At 40.6% G+C, this 22,199-nt stretch overlaps 2 protein-coding genes and 1 pseudogene across 3 annotated transcripts in view; 2 read left to right on the top strand and 1 right to left on the bottom strand.

Annotated features, from left to right (window-relative positions):
* tmem68 (transmembrane protein 68) overlaps positions 1-22,199 on the top strand; it is a 287,792-nt gene that overhangs the window by 203,663 nt on the left and 61,930 nt on the right. The gene's annotated exons all lie outside the window — the stretch shown is intronic.
* LOC146498450 (uncharacterized) overlaps positions 1-22,199 on the top strand; it is a 93,784-nt gene that overhangs the window by 18,953 nt on the left and 52,632 nt on the right. Inside the window, exons 2-4 of one of the 2 annotated variants that reach the window (XM_085141092.1) lie at positions 7,307-7,626; positions 15,673-15,871; positions 19,948-20,146. In XM_085141092.1, coding sequence (XP_084997218.1) covers positions 7,307-7,626; positions 15,673-15,871; positions 19,948-20,146 — 718 coding nt within the window. The other variant, XM_085141093.1, reaches the window with a different exon arrangement.
* Positions 12,186-15,488, bottom strand: LOC146498451 (uncharacterized; annotated as a pseudogene).

Raw genomic sequence — 22,199 nt, 5'->3', positions numbered from 1 at the left:
CACATGAAACTAGGTAACACAGACGACGCTATGCTGAACTTAAATACACACATGAGGTGATCAGGAGAAGTGGCGACACATGAGGACACAGCTGACTCCAATAAAACATAATGACAACACATCGGAGAGTAAGACTGGACACACTAATATGAGACACAGACCTTCAAAGTAAAAGAGGAAACATGACAGGCACTGAACTAAACCTAAGAACAAACTCTTAATAACACTGAAACGTAGGACTATAATATTCAAAACAGGACAACTAAAGAATCTGAAAATAAACCATAATACAGAAAAATACCAAAATACAAGAAAATGAAAATGCTGGGTCAAAATAACCCAGAACTGTGACAGAGATGATGGTGTCGATATCATAGGGCCCAATGAACCATCTTGCACCATGGTTCAGTTTACGGGAGTTTGACTTGAGAGGAATAGCCATACCTTCTTTCCAGGGGTGTACTGGGGTGCTGGTGTCCAAAGCTGATCCGTGGTGGTGCTGGTGGTTGACAGCTTTATGCAAGGCTTCCAGAGTTCTGACCGAAACGTTGCGCCAGTGCCGGAGCGAAGGATTTGTGATGTCAGCCTCCTCCGAATGATCTGATATCGTCATGTTGGTGTTGTCCCCAGATCATCATGAAAATGTTGTTCCAGGTTCAACATTGCAAGTGACCAATCACATTATTGTGACGTTATTCTTTTGCGCACCAACCCATTCGTGCATTTATGAAATTCCAATGTTGCAAGGACAATATCAATTCTGCTTAGCGTTTATTAAAGGGTCAGGGTTAGGGTCCGTTGATCGGCGGACAAAGGCGGTTTCTCGCAGCTTAAGTACAGTTTTTTGTTTTACGCCGGTTTTTCCCGAAGTCGCAAAAGTATGACATCACAACATTCTGATTGGTCACTTGCAATGTTGATCCTGGAACAACCTTTAGTATGATGATCTGGGAACAACACCAACACGAGGATATCAGATCGTGCGCCTCCTCCTTGGGAAGCAAGCTGAGTGACGCTTCAAATAGAGACCGGCGGATGATGAGGTGTGTGCATTGTGCGCCTACTCTACCGATGGGAGTTTGAGGTACAGGTGGACAGGTTGTGAGTGATGACACAGAGTGGATTCCAACTCAGCCGTTCTGTCTGGCTGTTGGTCTGTGGGTGGTAACTGGAGCTGAGATTGACTTGGGCCCCTAGAACAGAGAGATTTCTAAACCTATGAGGTGAACTGGGGGCCTCTGTCCGAGGTGATTCCATGAGGTTTGAAGATGATACCACAAGCTTCACTGTTTCTGTGGCTGTGGGGCGTTTGTCCAGGCCAATGAAGTGTGCTGCCTTAGAGAATCTGTCAATTACAGAAGGGATTACTGATTTTCCTGTGGAGACAGGTAAGTCAGTGACAAAAACGAGAGAAATATGGGAACAGGGGTGTGATAAACCACGGCAGACCCGATGACATGTTTATGCTTGTAAGCATCTCTTTATTAACACGGTAGCTTGTTCACACGACTAAGCTGCAGCATTCCAACTGCCAGCCACACACCAACAACAACAACAACATGACAGGACCCTACACCACTCTTAAGCTGGTGAGGCATGATTGCGATGCTGCGCAGGTGCGTCCGCCTTCCCAGCCGCGGCACCACCGCCTACATCCTGCCACAATTGCCAAGAATGTATGGATAGAGGCTGAAGCAGGCCCAATGGCTTCTGAGTTTTGGTCTTGTTGCCAGCAAAGACCAGCACTAGTCCTGCACATCCTTCTCTGTCATTCCCCACCAGAAGTGACGCTTCAGCAGAGGGATGGTCCGACCTACCTCATGATGACATGAAAACTTGTAGGCCCAGCTTAGTACCAAAGCTAATGCTGCTGAGGGGACATATCGCCAGCCCAGGGGCCCAGTTCCTGGATCTGGCAGAGCCTGCCGAATCATTTCCTCAATCCCCCAAGAGATGAGGCCCAGTTGACAGCTCTGAGGGATCTGCGTCAGGGGTGTACTAGTGGAACAGGGCATCTGCCTTGGTGTTCTTGGACTCTGGATGGAAGGACATAGCAAACAGTCAAAGAATAAGGACCACAAGGCCTGGTGGGCATCCAGGCGTTTAACTGTCTTGAGGTAAGTGAGGTTCTTATTGTCAGTGAATGGATGTTCAGCCCGCTCTAGCAGGGGGAGAGACAGCATGAAAACAATGCACAGGGTTGTAGCTCGGGGTCCAGAGTGATGCAAAAGCATTGCTCCGACTCCAACATCAGACACATCAACAACAAATGATTTAGTGTTGACAGGATGAATCAGAACAGGAGCTGAGGGGAACAGATGTTTGAGCTTTTTGAAAGCTGATTCAGCTTCAGGTCTCCAGTGGAAGAGGTTTTTGGTGGAGGTGAAAGTGGTGAGTGGTGCAGCTACCTGGCTGTAGTTTCGTATGAAACAGCGATAAAAATTAGCAAAGCCAAGGAAGCGTTGAAGCTGTTTTCAGGATGAGTGGACGCTGGCGCATTTTGGCTGCTGCTGCTCTCTCTCTGCTCTCTCCATACTTATTGCTTAATATAGTTAGAGAAGTTTGTTTTATTCTCTGAACCTATACCTGTATTTAAATTGTCTGCTAGGTAAGGCGTTTGCATTAGTCCTTTACCAACCTTAACCCTGGAGAACCCATGGGGTCAGAGCCGACCCCATGGGTTCTCCAGGGTTAAATGCCTCAGCTTCCACAGATGACTTGGTATTTCACTATAACAATGGACTAAACCTCTTACATTCCTCCATTCTGAAGTTATTTCTAGTGAGGTGTCTATGAACCTGCACAGCTACTATATTTTTCAAGTCGAAGAACTTCCTTTTCCTGTTCTGCCTCCTAATATTCATCTGAACTTCACCAACTCAAAGCCGTTGGCCCCCACCTGGAATGTGTCTTCGTCAAAAATGGACGTACTATTGTTAAGACTTAAGGATCTCTATCTCAGTCATATACAACATTATGAAGAAGCTATTTATCATGCTAAATCATCTTACAACACTTCTATTATTAAGTGCACTGATGAAAATACTCGTACTTTGTTTTCTATATTACATAATATTGTTAATTATTATTATTGTAATTATTATATATATTATATATTATAATTATTGTTTATTATTATTAGTAAGTAAAGGTTATCATAGCGTAAACTCAATCCACTAAGCTTGTTAATCTTCCACGCCCCTCTCTTGGCTTGTTGATCACTAATATCGTGCACTCCTCTCTTATCTCTGGTTTTGTTCCATCCTCTCTCCAAACTGCAATGAAAACTCCAATGTTGAAAAGGAATGGTTTAGACGCTACAAATTTGAATAATTTTAGAGCAATTTTAAATTTGCCTTTCCTCAAATTTGCCAAAATTCACAAAAATATAGTAGCTGCACAGGTTCATAGACACTTCACTAGAAATAAATTGTATGAACAGTTTCTATCTGGTAATCATTCATTTCATAGTACAGAAATAGCTCTAGTAAAAACCACAAATGATTTTTTTGCTTGCAGCTGACGCTGGACTCATCACTATCCTCTTTCTCCTTGACCTTACAGCAGCTTTTGATACTATCTGCCACTGCATTCCTCATAGATTAACATCTTTTGGCATCAGTAACATACCACTCACCTGGTTAACCTCTTATCTCTCTGGTTGGCTTAACTACTTACTCACAGATCACCATCTGCTCCAGTTCACAGTTCAAATGCACTTCCACCAGATCTCCGGACTACAAACTCTCTCACCACTTTTAAATCGCGTCTTAAAATCTATCTATACAGAATTGCACACTCTTCATCATGACTCTGTCTTGGTCTATTTGTATCTTGACTAGTTTTTATAGTTGCAGCAGGTTCTCTCATTGACTAAATGGGATGACTAAGCTGTCACTGTGATTTTGGCTGCACTACGGTTGTTATGATCCTTGCTGTAACAAGGTAAGATAGACAAGAGCGTTATCGGGGTTCCACTCTGAGCTTCCTGACCTGCTGTCCATCTATCCTAAGCGATGCAAGATCAAAGCCAGGAAGATTATAAAGGATCTTTCCCATCCCAACAATGGACTCTTCTCACTGTTGAGGTCTGGGAAGTACTCCCAGACCTCAACAGTGAGGATGAGGAGGAGCTTCTTCCCTCAGGCTATTCGGTCCCTGAATCAGGTGTAGGACTGGACTCTCTCTCTCATCACTAGGGATGGGTACCGGTATCCGGTGCCATGATGGCACCGGTTCTGACATAAACGGTAGTAACCAGACCGAAAAGCAGCGCACATTTCGGTGCTTTATTTTGGTGCTTTTTTTCCTGAGCTGTGATACACTTTCTTCTTCCTTACATTTGTATTGGCGGTTGGCAAACAACTGAAAGGTGCATTACCGCCACCAACTGGTATGGAATGATACACTTTAGATTCTAGCCAATCATTTTACGTTTCCGAGGATAGTAGGCAGGTCCAGGTACGTACGTTCTTTTAGAGCAGAGCTACAGATTAAAAATGCCCAAGGTGAAGCCTTTTTAAAGCCGAGAAATGCGCCGTATTTGATAGCTTGCTGCGAGACCTCACACCGTGCACATCTACTGCGGGTGTGGTGCCTGTTATCGGACCCGGAGTTAGCAACATCCCCCAAAAACCCGAAGAGGAGAGTCCTGGCCCCTAGCCCTGCCAGTGTAGCAGAAATGATGAGGATGATGACGGCAGCAGCAGCCGTTCTTCTCTGCGTGAGTAGCTTAATGTTGTTCGTGTGTAATTACGTTGAGTAGGCTAACCACGTTATTACATTAATGCATGTAAGGTGAACTAGCAAACACCATCATAGCTACATGCAGCTGTCTTCTTGTTTGATGGCAGATACTCCCTTCACCCTGGCCAAAAAGGCTAAAATGACCAAAGAAAAAGTGGAAAACAGCTAAACATGAGAGGTTTTTGGACAAAGTTTGTGTTTTTTCCATTGATTAAGCTGCTTCCAGCCAAGAGTGATACCATATATGCCCCATAGCTGCAGAAAAGGCTAACATTGTTATCTTTTTACAAAGAAACAGCTGAACATGAGAGGTTTTAGGACCAATTTTGTGTTCTCCATTCTTTAAGCACCGGTTTGAGCACCGTTTAAGCACAGGCACTGTTTCAAAAGTACCGGTTTGGCACCGGTATCGGATAAAACCTAAACGATACCCATCCCTAGTCATCACTATACATCAGCAACTGTTTATTCCACCTCAAACTGTTACACTGCACACTGTTTATTTGCACACTCTCAACTTGCACACAATATTTTCTTAAATTTGTTTTTTTTTTTGCACGTTCTATTTTTTTAAATAATTTTTTTGAACCTTCAATCTTACTGTAATTTTTTACTGTTAATTTTGGAATTTTAAATTTGTATATTATGCAAATTTCTAGTTAGTTTAGTTTCATTTCTAGTTTAGTTTTGTTTACTTTTATGTCTATGTTTAGTTTTAGTTTTTTTTGCACAGCAACAAGCATTTCACTTTATATTGTATTATGTATGATTGTGTATATGACAAATAAAATTTGAACTCGAATTAAGGTCTCTGCTGAATCTACTCTAGTCTTGACCTCTTGTCATATTGGTAAACAAATTTCATAGAGGCATCATAGGTCATCAGTGAAGCTAATCACAATTTAAGACTAAAAAACGTGACTGAAGTCAACAATTTAGCAGCTCATATGGCGCCTTTAGCTCCATCGTGTATTAGTTCAGTGAGACTGTTTGCCTATTTCTGGAAAGATTTTGAGAGGATGGAACATAAGGAAGCAGCAGGGTATAATGGATAACTATAATTTAAATATTACATTCTATTAGGACTATTAGTTGAATGAACAAAATGTGAGAAATAATAGTGTTTCAAACATTTAAAAAATTACAAGGTGCAGCTGGTTCTCTGTGTTCAATTTAGGTTACTGAAAAAAAGGTCCAAAATACTTAGCTTTCAGACTGGAATAGCCAGGGATTTTGATTAATAGATGCCGTGTTCAACTTCCTGAGCTAAAGCCATTCCAACAACAGAGATTTGAGGAAAGACATAAAAAGACCACAGAGACACAACCACCAACAAACATGACAAAAGAATCCACAGAAGAGCGTCAGATTGAGAATGGTAGAGATCAACTCTCATACACTGAAAATTCAAAGTTGAGAACTCTGTCATGATAAAAGAAATAAAAAAATAACTGTCTACAAATGTCGACATTGGGTTACAAGCATTATTAACTCTTTAAAGCCGGTCGGAGCGGACACGCTCTGTTTTGCGTAACTATTTTTAAATCCCGGTAGCTCTGCAACCACGTAAGCTAGCACAATAATTTTTTTTGCATATGAAACCGGAGGAGTTGTACTTACATCTTCTGCCATCAGCTTGTCCTCGGTCACAGTTTCCTTCCACATATAACTTTGCAAAAACTGCATAAAAAGCGCTTGCAGCAACAAAAACATAATATTCCAGAAACACGCTTTGCCGATCCGATCAGCTGTTCATAACACTTCCTACGTCCATCAGCGCGAACTTTCGCATGTCCGCCATGACCTGCCTGAAACCGGAAGTGACGTCATTTTGCGGAAATGTAGTTTTTTACCATCAGGGCCTCATGAGCCTATACTGGTGTTTTTAAAAGTTATGTTTGACTTTATGACTTTCTGTGTGGTTTCTGGGATGCTTAGGACTCATATTGCACTGCTGGAAATAGTTTATTTTGATGCATATGCTGCTTTTTTGCAAATTTGCATTATAATATTTATTTTCATTTTTCCTGCAGTATATAAAAATTGGTGTATTTCAAAAATAAAACTATGAAGACACTCAAAGTAAATTTCCTGTGGTGGGAAACTATTTTGTGCAACTTTTTTGTATTTACAGTTTTGAGGGATAAGCCTCTTAAATTTCTCTAACTAGAAATATATGTTAAAAAAACAAAAACGATTTTCAATTTTTTTGTAGTTTATTGCCCTTTTTTTCAATTTATGTAATTACTATGCACTTAATGCAGACATATTATTAAAACTTGGGCTATAATGGTTGTATTGATGTATAGCAACTTGAAATGCTCCCAAAAATGGCTCCACAGCATGTAAACATATAATATAAGCTCTGGCGGACTTGGTTCTATGGTAGGTCTTAAAGGGTTAATTGGAGACAAATCTTTCGTAGCACAGCATACTTTCTTTTCTTGACAACTAAATAATGTTAAGCTGAAAAAAGTCATCCTGTCATATAAGTTTTTTTCTCCTGTAAATCTTCGTTCCTCTACCATCACTCCTTTTTCCTCTCATCCTTCCAACTTAGATCCAAGTATCTCCCCTTCAAGAGCCTCTTCTGCCTCTGCTGTGGGGGACAACAGCCTAGACTGTCTGCTACAGACGAAAGAACACACCTCCAGAAGCCTGTTGTCTAACCCTGACTACAGTCCACATCGATGCTCTCCCAACACCTTACCTCGAAGCTACCCCACCAATAACAGCAGCAGCAGACACAGCCAGATGGACAGCCTCATAATGCAGCACATACATGTGGAGAGGAAGAAAGAGGTCCTGGACCATGTGAGGCAAAAATATCCTCAACATAAAACCATTATCATAGGACATCAGGACTGCACAAACGAGCAGGTAAGATTCGTTCATCATTAGCAGTGTTTGAAAAATGAAATGTGGAGCAAATTTATGACTATTTTTTTATTCATTTTAAGGCCAGCAACAACCTGTTTTCATTTTAATGATCTTCTAAGTGTTATCAACATTTTTGTTGCTGACAGACATTTATCAGTTACTGGTTTGTATTTTCTTTTTAAAAACGACGTATGTGTGTTGTTATAGTGGTAATGCTGGAGGGGCATGAGGTGTCTTGTAGCTTGTCATAAATTTCACAAGTAGTACTACTGCCTCTCCCAGTTAGACCGGTACAACCAGCATTATTTGCTAAGGTGGAGTTGTGTTGTAACAGCAACCGGTGGAAAGGGGTGGAGTTTGTCAGTGCACCTGATCCAAGCAGAGAAACATGCAGCATGTAGAAACTACGACGTCTCAAAAGTCAGAGAAAAGAACCTTAAAACTGCCGTGAAACCGCAGGACTTGATTTTGAGCCTTAGAGCTAAGTTACAGAGGAAGTGCTAAAACTCTAAAGCCGCACTGCTGACACCAAGCATCTCCTCCAGGTAAGTTCCTCTAATTTATCTGTAAAGACCAACAGTTCCTCTGAGCCGCTCTTTTTCTACTACTTAAAAGACAACTTAGTGTAAAAGCAGCCAAAGCGATTAGCAGGATATGAACTTTACATTAGCGTTCAACTTGCGATAAACAAGCTCCTGAGTGTTTGGAGCCGGCTCAACAAGCTGCTCCATCAACGCGTCATTATGCGTCTGCGTCTGATGTCTGTCACTATTACGTCAGCATGTGACGAGAGCCAACACAAACAGAAAGGAAAGGTACCATCATTTAAGGTATTCAACGGGTGGAATCACCGTTCTGACCCAGCACTGCTGTTGTAGGCGAAGAGTCCACCAGGTGAAAGAACTACAAGAACTGAAGACGCTGTTTCTTAATATCTATTTTCCACACGTAGTCATTAAGAAAAACAACTCTGCACATTTGCGCAGGAATGAGCATTCCTCACAAGTTTGTCTGTTTGCGCTCAGATGAGTCATAATAGCCATAACAGCCTGCTGAAGCAGTGAGCCCGGGATTATGATTATTGCAGTGTACTGTTAGCTGTATGGGGAGGTTTTTATTTTCTGTTCCAGTAAGTGGGGGCCACAGTAAGACATTACTGTCCTCTCAACCTACTTTATTTTCTTTTTGAAGCTGCGGTGTGTTTTAAATATGTCTCTCTTCAAATTTACACCTATGTGCATTAGAGACTCTAACAAACTAATATACATTCACAAACAAATAATTGTGTGATTATTCGCTATGAAATATCACAACTTTGGAATATTAACAGTCTCATAGCAATTATATCTGCCATTTTTTACTTTAAATTTTAAAACACAAAGCCTCAAGCTCTTATTGGTCATATTGAATTATTATCTTTGTGTGTTTTTGTGTGATTTCTATCTTTGGCTGTGCGCCCTGCTGATGATGCAGCTGTCTTTCTTTAAATAGCTGGGATGCAGGTTGTTGCTTGTAATGTGAGAGAGACAGACTGATGGATGCTAAATGCAGACTGATGGTTAAACCTTGATTATGTCCTTCCTTCTAGACTACTCTTTTGTTTGCATTGAATTTTATTATAAGTTTTATTCTATTGAATTTTAATAATTATAAACACTTTAATGTGGAAAGGTTCAGTCCCAAATTATTTTAAACATGCTAAAATAGCCTTGCATATTATTTGATCTCATTTCAAATTACATCACAAAAGGGAATCTTGCCTTTTTTAGACTTTTTAATGATGTTTTATGTATTTCTTATTCTGTCTCCTCTGATGTCCTGGTGTGCTTTTCTCTCTCGTGGACCCTAAAATTTTAATCTCCTATCTTGAGCAGTCATCCGATTATTAAAATAAATGTCATTCATAACACAGTCATACAAAAATAACATTGCTCCATTCAGGGTTTGAGTCTGACCTGCAGCCTCTTCTCACTCTCTGAGAATTTCACGTAGATGAAAGAAGTTCGACGATTGTGGGTTAACATAAGATAATAACTGTATGAGGCCAACAATGTAGTTTTAAGTTGTCTGCCTTTGTCAATTTTGATTTTTTTTTTCTCTTTTGTGTTGTGACTTTGTTTGTGCTGCTTTGGAGGGGAACTGGGACCTGTGTCCAGGTGAAACTGAGAAGCTACCAGAGGCTAGCTTCTAGGCTGTAGGGAGACTCCCAGTACCTGCGGCATGATAGTGTTGGCTTCCAATGTTTTCAACTGAAAATACATTGGGTACTGCCTCATAATCGCTATCGTCTCCTAAGATAAGTCGGTAGAGTAAACTATGGCTTCCCAGATTGCTTTGACACAGTGCACCAAAAACCCTGCGCAGAAACAGCTAGTGGCACATAAAGGAGAGGCATTGAGCTGACCCAGCCTCTGAACTCCCAGATTCCAATGTCATCTGGCAATTACTGGATAAACTAACACACAATCCATAGAGGCCCCCAGCTTGCAGCCCACAGGAGACAATGGTTCTGGTGCCCTGTGTGACAAAGTGGATGAGCAGTCGTAAAACTTTCAACTTGTCCCAGAAATATTGACTTTTTGCACATTAAGCACATTATTCTCTCTATATATTTATTTACTATGATTTGCTATAGTCAGAATAACATTGCTGCACTGACGGTCCCAGGTTTGTTTGTGTAAACACTATGTTGCCAGCAAAATCAAATATTCAGCAAATTAAAGCAAATATTCAGTCACATGTTACTTTATGTTTCATTATGTTGTTAATTCATTAAGTTATGAATTAACTTAATTGTGCATACATACATTGTTTCTTTGTTTTCGGTATTCACGTAGGTCAGGTGTGGGGAAGGCCCGCCCAGACAACATCACAGCATTATTGTGAATGTAGCAGCTAATGGACTGTAGCTAGATAAAAGATGAATAAGTACTGCAAGCTGAGCAGATCTCAGGTGGAATATTGAGCCATGAGCAGATTACATGGAGAAATGCATGGGTTGCTGTCCATACAGAGCAACAGGGGAACCATAGCTGAACTGAGCAAAGAGTCCAGAGTGTGGAGAAGTAATCGAGTAAATTAAAAAGTGAACTCTGGAGTAGGGCTGTTCGATATAACGATATATATCGGATGACGATATAAAAACGTCGATCGTTTCATTTTACGCTATCGTTTGTTTCGGGGTGTCGCAAAATAAACTCTTTACGGCAATATTTTTTCATGGTTTTGATGTCACTGTAGTTATTATTAATTTCTTAAAGTTCTCTCTTTCTCTTATATTTAATATAACCACACTACGGACGGACAAGCGCCTGTTTTTTTGCGTTGTCATTAGCAACAACGACGGTAACACCATCGCGTGTTCGCTTGTTTATGTTCCACATAAACCTTTCACAATAAAGCTCAAGATCTTGCTGAGACTTTTCAAAATAAACTGAATCAGGTGAAAGAGCAGATTATTTACGGATGAGAAGTAAAAAAGAGCCGCCAGGTGCTAAAAAATAAACCTTAGACTCAAACGTTAGAACAGGCTTTTCCCCGCAGCACGCCGTGTAATAAATACTCACAAAGAAAACGGCGCCGTTACAACTTATGTCTAAAAATGTATCGTTTCATGCATCGATTAAAACAGTCGACTCCAGGTACACGACGCGCAGCTGGAAACACTTCACGCAAGTCGAGCTGCCCGAGATTCACAGAATTTACAGAAAATGTTACATTTTTGTGATTTTATATCGTTATCGGGACGATAGATGTTTTATATCAGGATATGAGATTTTGGTCATATCGCACAGCCCTACTCTGGAGCGGAGCTGCCAGATCAGAAGAGCAAAGCTAAGACAGATTAGTGTGGACAGTGGACAAGAGAGAGAGGGTGCAGGCAGATATGGACAAGATGATAAACTTTGACTTTTCTACTTTTACAATCATATATTATAATGTGTTTCCTACTTTGTTGAAGATGTTGAAGTTACGTTGAAACACCATTGTTTTTCTTGTGACATTACCAATAAGTTTGATGTGTCACATGACCCTCTTCCTATTGAAAAAACAAAAGTTGTATCCAAGATGGCCGACTTCTAAATGGCCACCATGGTCACCACCCATCTTGAGGAGTTTGCCCCCTCATATATACTAATGTGCCACAAACAGGACTTTAATATCACCAACCATTCCCATGTTATTACGGTGTATCCATAGAAATGCCCACCCTGTACATCGTTATATCGAACAGCCCTGCAGAACATGTTTATTGAACATCTTAACATTCATGTTTACAAAAAACTTTCTGTAAACATTTATCCACATTAATGTGGCCCTGTTACTGAGACTAACTAACTTGTTGACATTGTCCGAGAGGAGAGCTGACCGCTTCTTATTTACAGTGTTGCCTGCAACTGAGGACAGTCTCTCACACAGAACAGTGGTTGCAGGAGTGGACAGATATTTGCAAGCCAGCAGCTCCTGAATGAGCTACAGAATCAAGTGCATGATTCTGTCAGGCAGAAACTCCTCATCTGATTCATCTGTCAAGGACTCATTTTCTTGGGTGACTTATCTTCACAAGTCTGAGGTGGGGATTGATCATGCAGCAGTCTTCCAAGTGTGGGCCACACCCTCTCTCTGTCACTCTTGGGGAGGCACTTCAATCGAGCATCCAAAGCTGTGGCAATCTGGAGACATACATTGTTGATAACGTTTTCTTGGTGGGAGGTAGGGCTGCTCGATTATGGCAAAAATGATAATCACGATTATTTTCACTGAAATTGAGATCTCGATTATTTGACAATATTTATTTAATAATAACAATGTGTTGAATAATGACTTTAAAAAATAATATAAAATAGTGCAAATACTGATAACAGTGCAAATGTTTGCAATATAAGAAATAAATGAAAAATGTAAACATCTGTGTTTAGTGAACTTTGCAGTGTTGCTCTGTGGTGCAGCTACGACACTGTAGCAAAGTTTACACACTGTGTCTACTTGATCCACGTCTGACTCTGAACCCATAATGTTTCCACACCACTGAAGTTTTTTTACCTCTTTTCAACCAACAGCAGTCACTCTCCTCTCCAAATAACTTCTGCTGAGCTTTCCGAGCTTCCCTCGGGTCCTCTTAATCAGCGGTCCCCAACCCCCGGGCCTCGGACCGGTACCGGACCGTGAGTCGTTTGGTACCGGGCCGCGAGAGTTGAGGCTCAGGTGTGAAATGTATAGTTTTCAGGGTTTTTATCGGTTTTCAGCGTTATTTTGTTATCGTTTTATCGTTAACTCTGTTTTCCTGGGTCTTTTCACGTGTGTTATGAATAAATTTTTTTCGGTACCGGTACTAGTTTTATTTTGTTGTATTTATCCGCGACACCTTAAAGGCCGGTCCATGAAAATATTGTCGGGCATAAACCGGTCCGTGGCGTAAAAAAGGTTGGGGACCGCTGCTCTTAATTGTTGTGACACGTGTTCGAAATGCAGAGAGGTGCGCTCGATTTGCCACACGGAGCAGCGCGAGAGTAAAGGGGAGGGGCTAATAATCGGCTCAGTCATTTTTAATGATCGTTGAAAACCCAGATCGTAATCGTGATTAAAATTCGATTAATTGAGCAGCCCTAGTGGGAGGTTAGGTGATCTTGGAATGCTGTTTTAAACCTAGTTACATATGCAGAGTCATCATCAGAGGTTTCCATCACATGATGCAAGTGTGACAGGGCAGGCAGTACCACTGAGCAGGAAATATAGGATTCCCCACCCAGAATCTCAGTTACATACCTGTAGTGAAAACACACAGACAGAGGAAGAGATGGAAGGAGAACAAAATGGTTATTAAAACAAGAAATGGATTTTCTTTAATCAATTAATTAAAAAAAAAAAAAAGCATTTCTTTCTTGTGGCATCAGCATCACAAGTTTGTGGCTCTGCTGGATCAATGGCTCCTTCTGCTCTCCCTGGGTTGTTTGTCGTGTTTCCAGCTCTGGGGCGTTGGTTGGAATATGTTTGAATTGACCAACAATTTTCTGAAACCTGGACAAATCCACTGTCACCAAGACTCACAGTGATGCAACAAGGCATATGCTCAAATGGCAAAGGTTTAGCTGCAGCTGTGGTGTTTCGTGGACAATCATTCCCTCCAGTTGTGATTTTTCCTTCAATTTCCCACTCACTTGCCATTGTTAAGAAATGTTCAGCACATGCCTCTGCGAAGTGACGCTCCTCTGTCTTCAATATTCTCAATGCAAGCGACTTTAATTCCTATGCGCAGTAATTAGTTGTGCAGTAATGTCAAGATAGTTACTGTTACTGTCCAGTAGTCACCTGACAGGGTGACATGTTTGGCTGCAGCTAAATTCTCTTGTTTTTTTCCTTTTCAGTGTCATAGAGCCCATTAATTTTTGACATTATTGTGCTTCTTGTTGGAGCCTCGTACAATGCATCTCGAAAGGCAACTTGCAAAACCTTTGTAAGGGTTTTGTCCTCGACGATATTTATAGTTCTGCAGTTCGTTGCAATCTACTTGCCAGTTGTGTCTGTCAATTTGTCTGAGGTAGACTTACTGAGGCCCCAATGCTCAGTGAGAGTGGTTTGCCGCAAGCTGGGCGACACGTTAGCCAAAGTGCTAGCAGCATCCCCGAGTAGCATATGCTTTGTGTGATAATTTTACCCTGGAAGTGCTTCGGTAAAAAGAAAATTCCTTCCTGCACAATGTGCGTAGTACTTTATGTCGGTCAACTGTTCCGTCTTGTTTTTTTAATTAAAATTTTCTATTCAGTGTGCTGTTTATCATCTTCCATATTGAGTTGACTGGTTCTGCTGGCCGTTACTACCAGATCAACTGCCCATTTGCGCATGTGCCAAGATAACTGTATTGGAACAAACTGCCCAAAATGCGTTGACAGGGACATTTCAAGGATTTTGAGTTATTCTGTGGGTGTTCTGCAGATGGTTAATTGCGTTAAAAAATGTAATCAGATTAGTCATGATTAGGGATGGGTATCGTTTAGGTTTTATCCGATACCAGTGCCAAACCGGTACTTTTGAAACGGTGCCGGTGCTTAAACGGTGCTCAAACCGGTGCTTAAAGAATGGAGAACACAAACTTTGTCCAAAAACCTCTCATGTTTAACTGTTTTCCACTTTTTCTTTGGTCATTTTAGCCTTTTTGGGTGAAGGGAGTATCTGCCATCAAACAAGAAGACAGCCGCATGTAGCTATGATGATGTTTGCTAGTTCACCTTACATGCATTAATGTAATAACGTGGTTAGCCTACTCAACGTAAATTACACACGAACAACATGAAGCTACTCACACAGAGAAGAACGGCTGCTGCTGCATCATCATCCTCATCATTTCTGCTACACTGGCAGGGCTAGGGGCCAGGACTCTCCTCTTCGGGTTTTTGGGGGATGTTGCTAACTCCGGGTCGATAACAGGCACCACACCCGCAGTAGATGTGCTCGGTGTGAGGTCTCGCAGCAAGCTATCAAATACGGTGCATTTCTCGGCTTTTTAAAAAAACGCTATACGTCGCCAGGTGTTTCATCAGATTTGAGGTGTTACCTCCTTTGACAGCATCACAGTATCAGCTTAAAGCACTTGTTGCAGCTGCTGAGTTTGCATCTTTTGCTGTGAAGTACAGCCAGACTTTGACCGCTTCGCCTTCGGGATTTTTAATCTGTAGCTCTGCTCTAAAAGAATGTACGTACCTGGACCCGCCTACTATCCTCGGAAACGTAAAATGATTGGCTAGAATCTAAAGTGTATGACAGCTCAGGAAAATAAAGCACCGAAATGTGCGCTGCTTTTCAGTCTGGTTACTACCGTTTATGTCAGAACCGGTGCCATCATGACACCGGATACTGGTACCCATCCCTAGTCATGATGATGGATTAAGCTGCGTTAATGTGTTAATTTTGACAGCCCTAATATATATGGATATATATGTCCCTTAACATAAGATTTGATTTCTAGTAGAAGCACTTTTAAAAATTTTTTTTTACCATTTTCTCCTCTCTCCCATAATCATAATCTTTTTGCTTTTTCTTTCAATCCAGGTAAGGAGTCCCTGGTTTGTTGACAGTCCCCAAGGTGCTGGTGTCCCACACTTGGTGAAAGAGCAGAACAGGCTGGTTTCAAGTAGCATATCTGGTGGAGAGATGATACCCCTATCTGCTGCCTTTACAAGGGGCTCTAAGGCCAGAGCAAGTCTACCTGTAGGCCGCTCAAGTGGTCAGACAAGAGGTTGGCCGTTAGGTATGTAGACACATCTAAATAAATCTGTATGAAACAGTTTACTTCACATATGAATATCCTGCAGAAGCTGTATGGAAAATATGGTCATGAAAATGCTGTCAGGATCCAATTTATGATAAAATACCATATTCCCAGATCACTTCCATCTCTCTTTAAAACATTTACTTTTAGAAGACATAATGATACAATAAACAGATGTAACAATGAACTCCTTCCTAAATAAGCATGAAAGTTCCAAAAAATAAGCAGTTATCCAGAACTACCTGTGCACACGGTCAGAAAACCGTGAGACTCCTCACCTCTCTGTCCATGCTCCTCCCCTTCCCCCTACCCAGGGTTTCATGCTGCTATTGCACTTACATACTTAAAGTGACAGGCACCCCTTTTTAGGTTCCAGTCCCAAACAGTGACATAACATTACTTTAGGTAAACACAACATATATTTTCATATTTATTAATCCTGAAATGATGACTTATTTAATGAATCTATGAATTATAAAACAAACATGAACTCAATCGTAAATCAAAATATAAAGCAGATGTCTGGCGGCTACACCCCATAAGCCTACCAGAGCACTGATTTCCACTTTGCCTAAGATGAGATGAGTTTAAAAGCAGACGCGGTAGCCTTTTCAGTGGTGGCTCCTAATATTTGGAACAACGTATCTTTTTATAAAGCTGTCCACTTTCTCAATCATTTTAAAAGACTTTTGAAAACCTATTTTTGCTTGCTTTCAGGTTTAGTTGAGCAGAATATCCTGGCTTTTTATTCAATCACAGTTTTATTTACTACTTTTATTTGATTTTCAGTTTATATTATTGTTAATTTAGTGACTGTTTCTATTCAGTGTATATTTTGTATAACTTGTACGAGACTTTGGTCAACAGATGTTGTTTAAAACATGCTATATAACTTAACTTTGACTTGACATGACTTGCGGGTGCACAAAGAAGGACTACACCTTATGCAGAAGGTAGAGTATGAAAAAAAATAATGGATTGCAATGTGGTGCTGGGGGCTCTGGGTGATAAAGTAAAGTTGAGTTGCTAAGGTAAATTGCAAAGAAGGTGTTTGTTATATGCGCTGGACAAAGTAGGAAGTACAGAAAAAGAAAGCAGTTAGCAAATGAGAAGTCAGGGAGATGAAAGAAGTAGACAGGAGTACTGGGAAAATAGGCGTATGGCAGAAAGAAGTGACAAAGGCAAGGAAAAAGACTTGAGTGAGTTGTATGTGACACTGAACACTAATGAAGAAAAGCACTTGTATCTATTGGCTAGACAATGAGATCAAGCTGTAAAGGATGTGCAGCAGGTTAGAGTGTTTAAGGACAAAGATGGAAATGTGAAACAAGTCAAGAGAGTGTGCCGAGAAGGAGTACATAGAGGAGTTGATGAATGTGTAAAACTAGGGAAAAATGAATAAATCAGGAAGTGGAGAGGGTTAGTAAGTGGGAAGTGAGGGCAGCTATGAAGAGGATGAAAAATGGAAAGGCAGATGTTTCAGATGATATAGCTGTGGAAGTCAGGACATGTATTAATTCTTTAACCAGACTGTTTAACACAGTGTTGTAGAGTGGGGAAAAGAGTGTACTGCTTTTCAAGAACACGTTTGATACTACAGTTCTGCACAAGGGTGAAGAACTTTACATCCGATATTCTTCCTAACACAAATAAAAGCATTTGTGTCCTCCACTGGAATCAAACCAGCAACCTTTTGCTTGCTAATTAAGCGTGTTAAGCATTACACAGTTGGACGCATTAGAGTTGTAGCTGCAAAAATCCCTTTAAAAACACGTTTCATTTTATCAAGTTACCAACTGAATTAACATTAATCCTGGCAGCTAATTTGACTGCTGAGGTTTCTCCTAGTAGCAGTGCTGTTAGATAGACAGTGTTGCAGTGGTTAGCTCAGTCATCTCACAGCTAAAAGGCCTGTAGGTCTGAACCTTCCTCAGGTTTTGTGGAGTTTGCATGTTCTCTATGTTCCTGATACTTTCAAATTTCTTATCTCACTGTTTGAAAACTGTATGTTAATTATCAGGTTAATTGATTACAATCAGACGTAACTAAGTATGTGTCACGGCTGGGGCAGCAGTCGTATGGTGTTACGAGAAAAGGACCCAAAATGCACCAACTGGCTGGGGTGCGAGTGAGTGTTTATTTACATTGATGGTGAAGTACAAAAACAGGAAATAAGGAACAGGGAGCTACTAAAGCCTAGACTGGGAAAAACTAATAAACAACCCTGAAAACATAAGGACACAGGATGATACACGGACACGGAGGAAGCAGGGCAGAGAGACGCGGAGAAACACTGAATAACACAGACAAACCGACAAGGATCACAGGCAGGCTCACACTATAAAAACACACAAGGTAATTAGGGATTGACACACCAGAGGGGAACACAGCTGAACCTAATACCTCAGGGATCTGTCCTGGGTCCAATTCTCTTTTTACTTTATGTATTTCCCCCTAGGCCAAATTATTAAGCGCTATAAATATATCTCCTATCATCTCTATGCTGATGACATCCAACTATACTGTTCCTTCAAAATGTCTGAGTTTTATAAATTGTCTAATTTAAGTAATTGCCTGACAGAAATCAACAAATAGTTAAATGACAATTTTCTCCAACTAAACAGAAACTCTAATTATTGCTCCAGACCACATGGTCCCAGAAATTAGGCAGCATATCAGCTTCTTAGACCCTTCTGTAAAATCAAGCCTTAGAAATCTCGGTGTCGTATTTGACAGCTCGATGTCGCTCGAGCAGCTGGTCCGAAACTGTTTTTATCATTAACGGAATATCTCTAAACTCAGACTAATGGTATCAAAGCTTGAACTTGAGATGATTATTCATGCTTTTATTTCTTCTCGTTTAGACTATTGTAACGGCCTTTTTACTTGTTTTAACAAATCAGCCTTAAATCGTCTTCAGACTGTGCAGAATGCTGCAGCACGTCTCTTAACAGGCACCAAGAGAAGATCACATATCACTCCAGTCTTGGCCTCCCTTCACTGGTTGCCTGTAAGTTTTAGGTTTCATTTTAAAATTTTAGTTCTAACCTTTAGGGCCCTACATGGTCAGGCTCCTCAATATTTATCTGACCTGCTGAAACCACATACATCTTCTTGGGCTTTAAGGTCATTCGATCAGAGACTGCTGGTGGTACCGCGCACTCGTTTTAAAACTCGTGGTGATCGGGCTTTTCAGACTGTGGCACCACGGTTGTGTCTGTCTCTTCGCTGCACGGACTCCATTGATTCTTTTAAGAAACAGCTGAAGACATTTTTATTAAGAAAAGCATTTGATTAATTACTTCTTATGCTGTTTTTTATAGTTTTATAGTTTTACATTGTTTTATTTACTGTTATATTGTTTTTATATTCCCATTTCCTGTGTTGTAAAGCACTTTGTGATTTTTATCTGTGAAAAGCGCTATATAAATAAATTTTACTTACTTACTTACTAATAGACACAATGAGACACAGACCTTCAAAGTAAAACAGGAAATTCACAAACTGTTCTACAACACTAACTCAGGGACACGAACAGAGCACAGGAGGGAGCACACTAAAACACTAAACACAAGAACCAAACCCTAAGAACTCGTAAAAAATAAGAATTAATACAAAACATAAGATGATACAAAATGAAACACAAATGCTGGGTCATGTGGACCATGACAGTATGCATATGAGACAAATTGAGTGCATAGGATAGCTCGTGAATCACTGGGATTTAAATAATCTCTCAACATGAATCTATTCATACTTCACACTTCACCTGCAAGCTCTTGTGTTGGAGCTTGAAGGTTTTGTTTAAAAGCTGTCTGCTTCATAAGCCACTGAGAAGCAAGCACCTGTACCCTATTTAATTTAAAGATTTTGTTGTGGATTAGCATTCTTATGTTGTATATGGCTAAATATATTAAAATAAACATCAAAAAATATTTATTTTAGCTGTCACTCATCAGTTTGCGTATTAAGATTTGAAGATGTTTCAGCACCATCATTGTACGGTTCTGACACAGACTGATGGCCCCTCTTCCTGCCTGTTTGTGTTGTGTCAGGTGTGCTGTTCCTGCAGTATGGGGAGGAAACAAAGCAAGTCTGGGTGCCCACAGAAATCAGCAGTCAGGATGCTCTTCGGGCTTTGTTTGTTACCGCTTTCCCTCAACAGCTCACCATGAAGATGCTGCAGTCTCCAAAGATGGCCATCTACATCAAAGATACCACCCGCAATGTTTACTATGACCTGGAGGATATTAGGTGAGGGTGGTACTGAGAATGATATACACAATTACATAGTTGTGCTCATAAGTTTACATACCCTGTCAGAATTTGTGACTTTTTTGGGCCATTTTTTTGTTTTAGAGAATATGAATGTCATGGTCCTGAGTCTGAGGACTCTGTGTTTTGTGTTTCTTTATATTCTTCTATATTCTTGTTTATTCTGCCTTGTCTTTTGTTTAGGTTTGCTGTGTGTTAGTGTGTTTGTTTCATACCTGCCTGTGTTCCCTCTGTCTGTCCATGGTGTCACTGTGTCTGCTCGTGAGTCTGCCTGCCAAGTTCAGTGTCCGTTCTGGTTCTCTGTGTCTGTTAGTTTCCTGTTTTATTCTGAAAGTTCATGTCTCATGTCAATGTGTTCAGTTTTACCTTTCTCCTGTCTCGTTAGCCTAATTTCTCCCAGCTGTGTCTCCCTCCTGTTGCCCATTTCCTAATTACTCCCCTGTGTATTTAAGCCCTGTGTTTTCCTGTGCTCCCTGTCGCGTTGTATCCTCAACTTGCTGTGTGTTCATGATTTCTAGTCCTCCTGCACCTCAGTTTAGAGTTTTGTTTGCTTTTGTGAGTTTTATTTTATGTTGAAGTTTTGTTCCAGCAATAAAGCTGCATTTTCAGTTGAAACCTCCTTTCCTAAGAGTCCTGCATTTTGGGTCCACCACTCCTGCCTGCCTGCCACACAGCCAACCATGACAATGAATGCTAATGGAAAAACGTTTTACTCGCTCGTGGTTAGGGGTTGGGTGAAACCATCTATATAAAAATGTATTTATAATCACAACACAAACAATCAGGGGTGTCAAACTAATTTTACATCATGTACACATACAGCCCACTTTGATCTTAAGCAGGCAGCACCAGTGACACTCCCCTTTCTGTCAGTGTAAAAAACATTACATATTTAACTGTTTTTTTTTTATATGATAAAGTGAGAAATGTGTCTGTTAGACTCTTTGGAGTTAGGTTGTTTAAAAAACAAATCGATTCTATAGTAGAAAGTGAAAAACAGAAATGTTTCCTATTTTTACAAAGTTAGTGGTTTTGTTAGAGACATAGGTAAGCGTTTTGCAATTTGGAATAGTTTGTGAGAGCTGAAACTTCTTTTGTACTGAATTACACGTTTTTCTCCTCTTTGCAACCTTCTCTGAAGAGTGGCAACATGGGAGCTTCAAAACAACTCTCAAATGACCTGAAAACAAAGATTGTTCAACATCATGGTTCAGGGAAAGGATACAAAAAGCTATCTCAGAGATTTCAGCTGTCAGTTTCCACTGTGAGGAACATAGTGAGGATGTTGAAGACCACAGGCACAGTTCAAGTTAAGACCTGAAGTGGCAGGTCAAGAAAAATCTTAGATAAGCAGAGGCGAGGGATGGTGAGAATGGTCATAGTCAACCCACCGACCAGCTTCAAAGACCTACAACATCATCTTGCTGCAGATGGTGTCACTGTGCATCGTTCAACTATTCAGCACACTTTGCACAAGGACATGCTGTATGGGAAAGTGATGCAGAAGAAGCCTTTTCTGCGCACATGCCACAAACAGAGTCGGTGGAGGTATCCTAAAGCACATTTGGACAAGCCAGCTTCATTTTGGAATAAGGTGCCGTGGACTGATGAAACTAAAATTGAGTTATTTAGACATAGAAAGAGGCGGTATGCATGGCGGAAACAGAACACAGCATTCCAAGAAACACACTTGCTACCCACAGTAAAATCTGGTGGCAGTTCCATCATGCTGTGGGGCTGAGGCCAGTGCAGGTACTGGGAATCTTGTTAAAGTTGAGAGTCTCATGGATTCCAGTCAATATCAGCAGACTCTTGAGAACAATGTTCAAGAATCAGTGACAGAATCAAGAATTAGAAAAAGTTGCATTTCCTGCAAAAATGCAGTGTGAATGCCGTGTAGTGGAATCTGCTGAAAAAAGCTGAAGAAGCAGAATTATCTGCTGAAAAAAGCTGAAGAAGCAGAATTATCTGCTGAAAAAAGCTGAAGAAGCAGAATTATCTGCTGAAAAAAGCTGAAGAAGCAGAATTATCT

The sequence above is a fragment of the Neolamprologus multifasciatus genome, chromosome 18 (assembly GCF_963576455.1).
Source record: "Neolamprologus multifasciatus chromosome 18, fNeoMul1.2, whole genome shotgun sequence".
NCBI classification, from domain to species: Eukaryota; Metazoa; Chordata; class Actinopteri; order Cichliformes; family Cichlidae; genus Neolamprologus; species Neolamprologus multifasciatus.
Note: the sequence above shows the minus strand (reverse complement) of the source record. Positions and strands in the feature narration are given on the sequence as shown.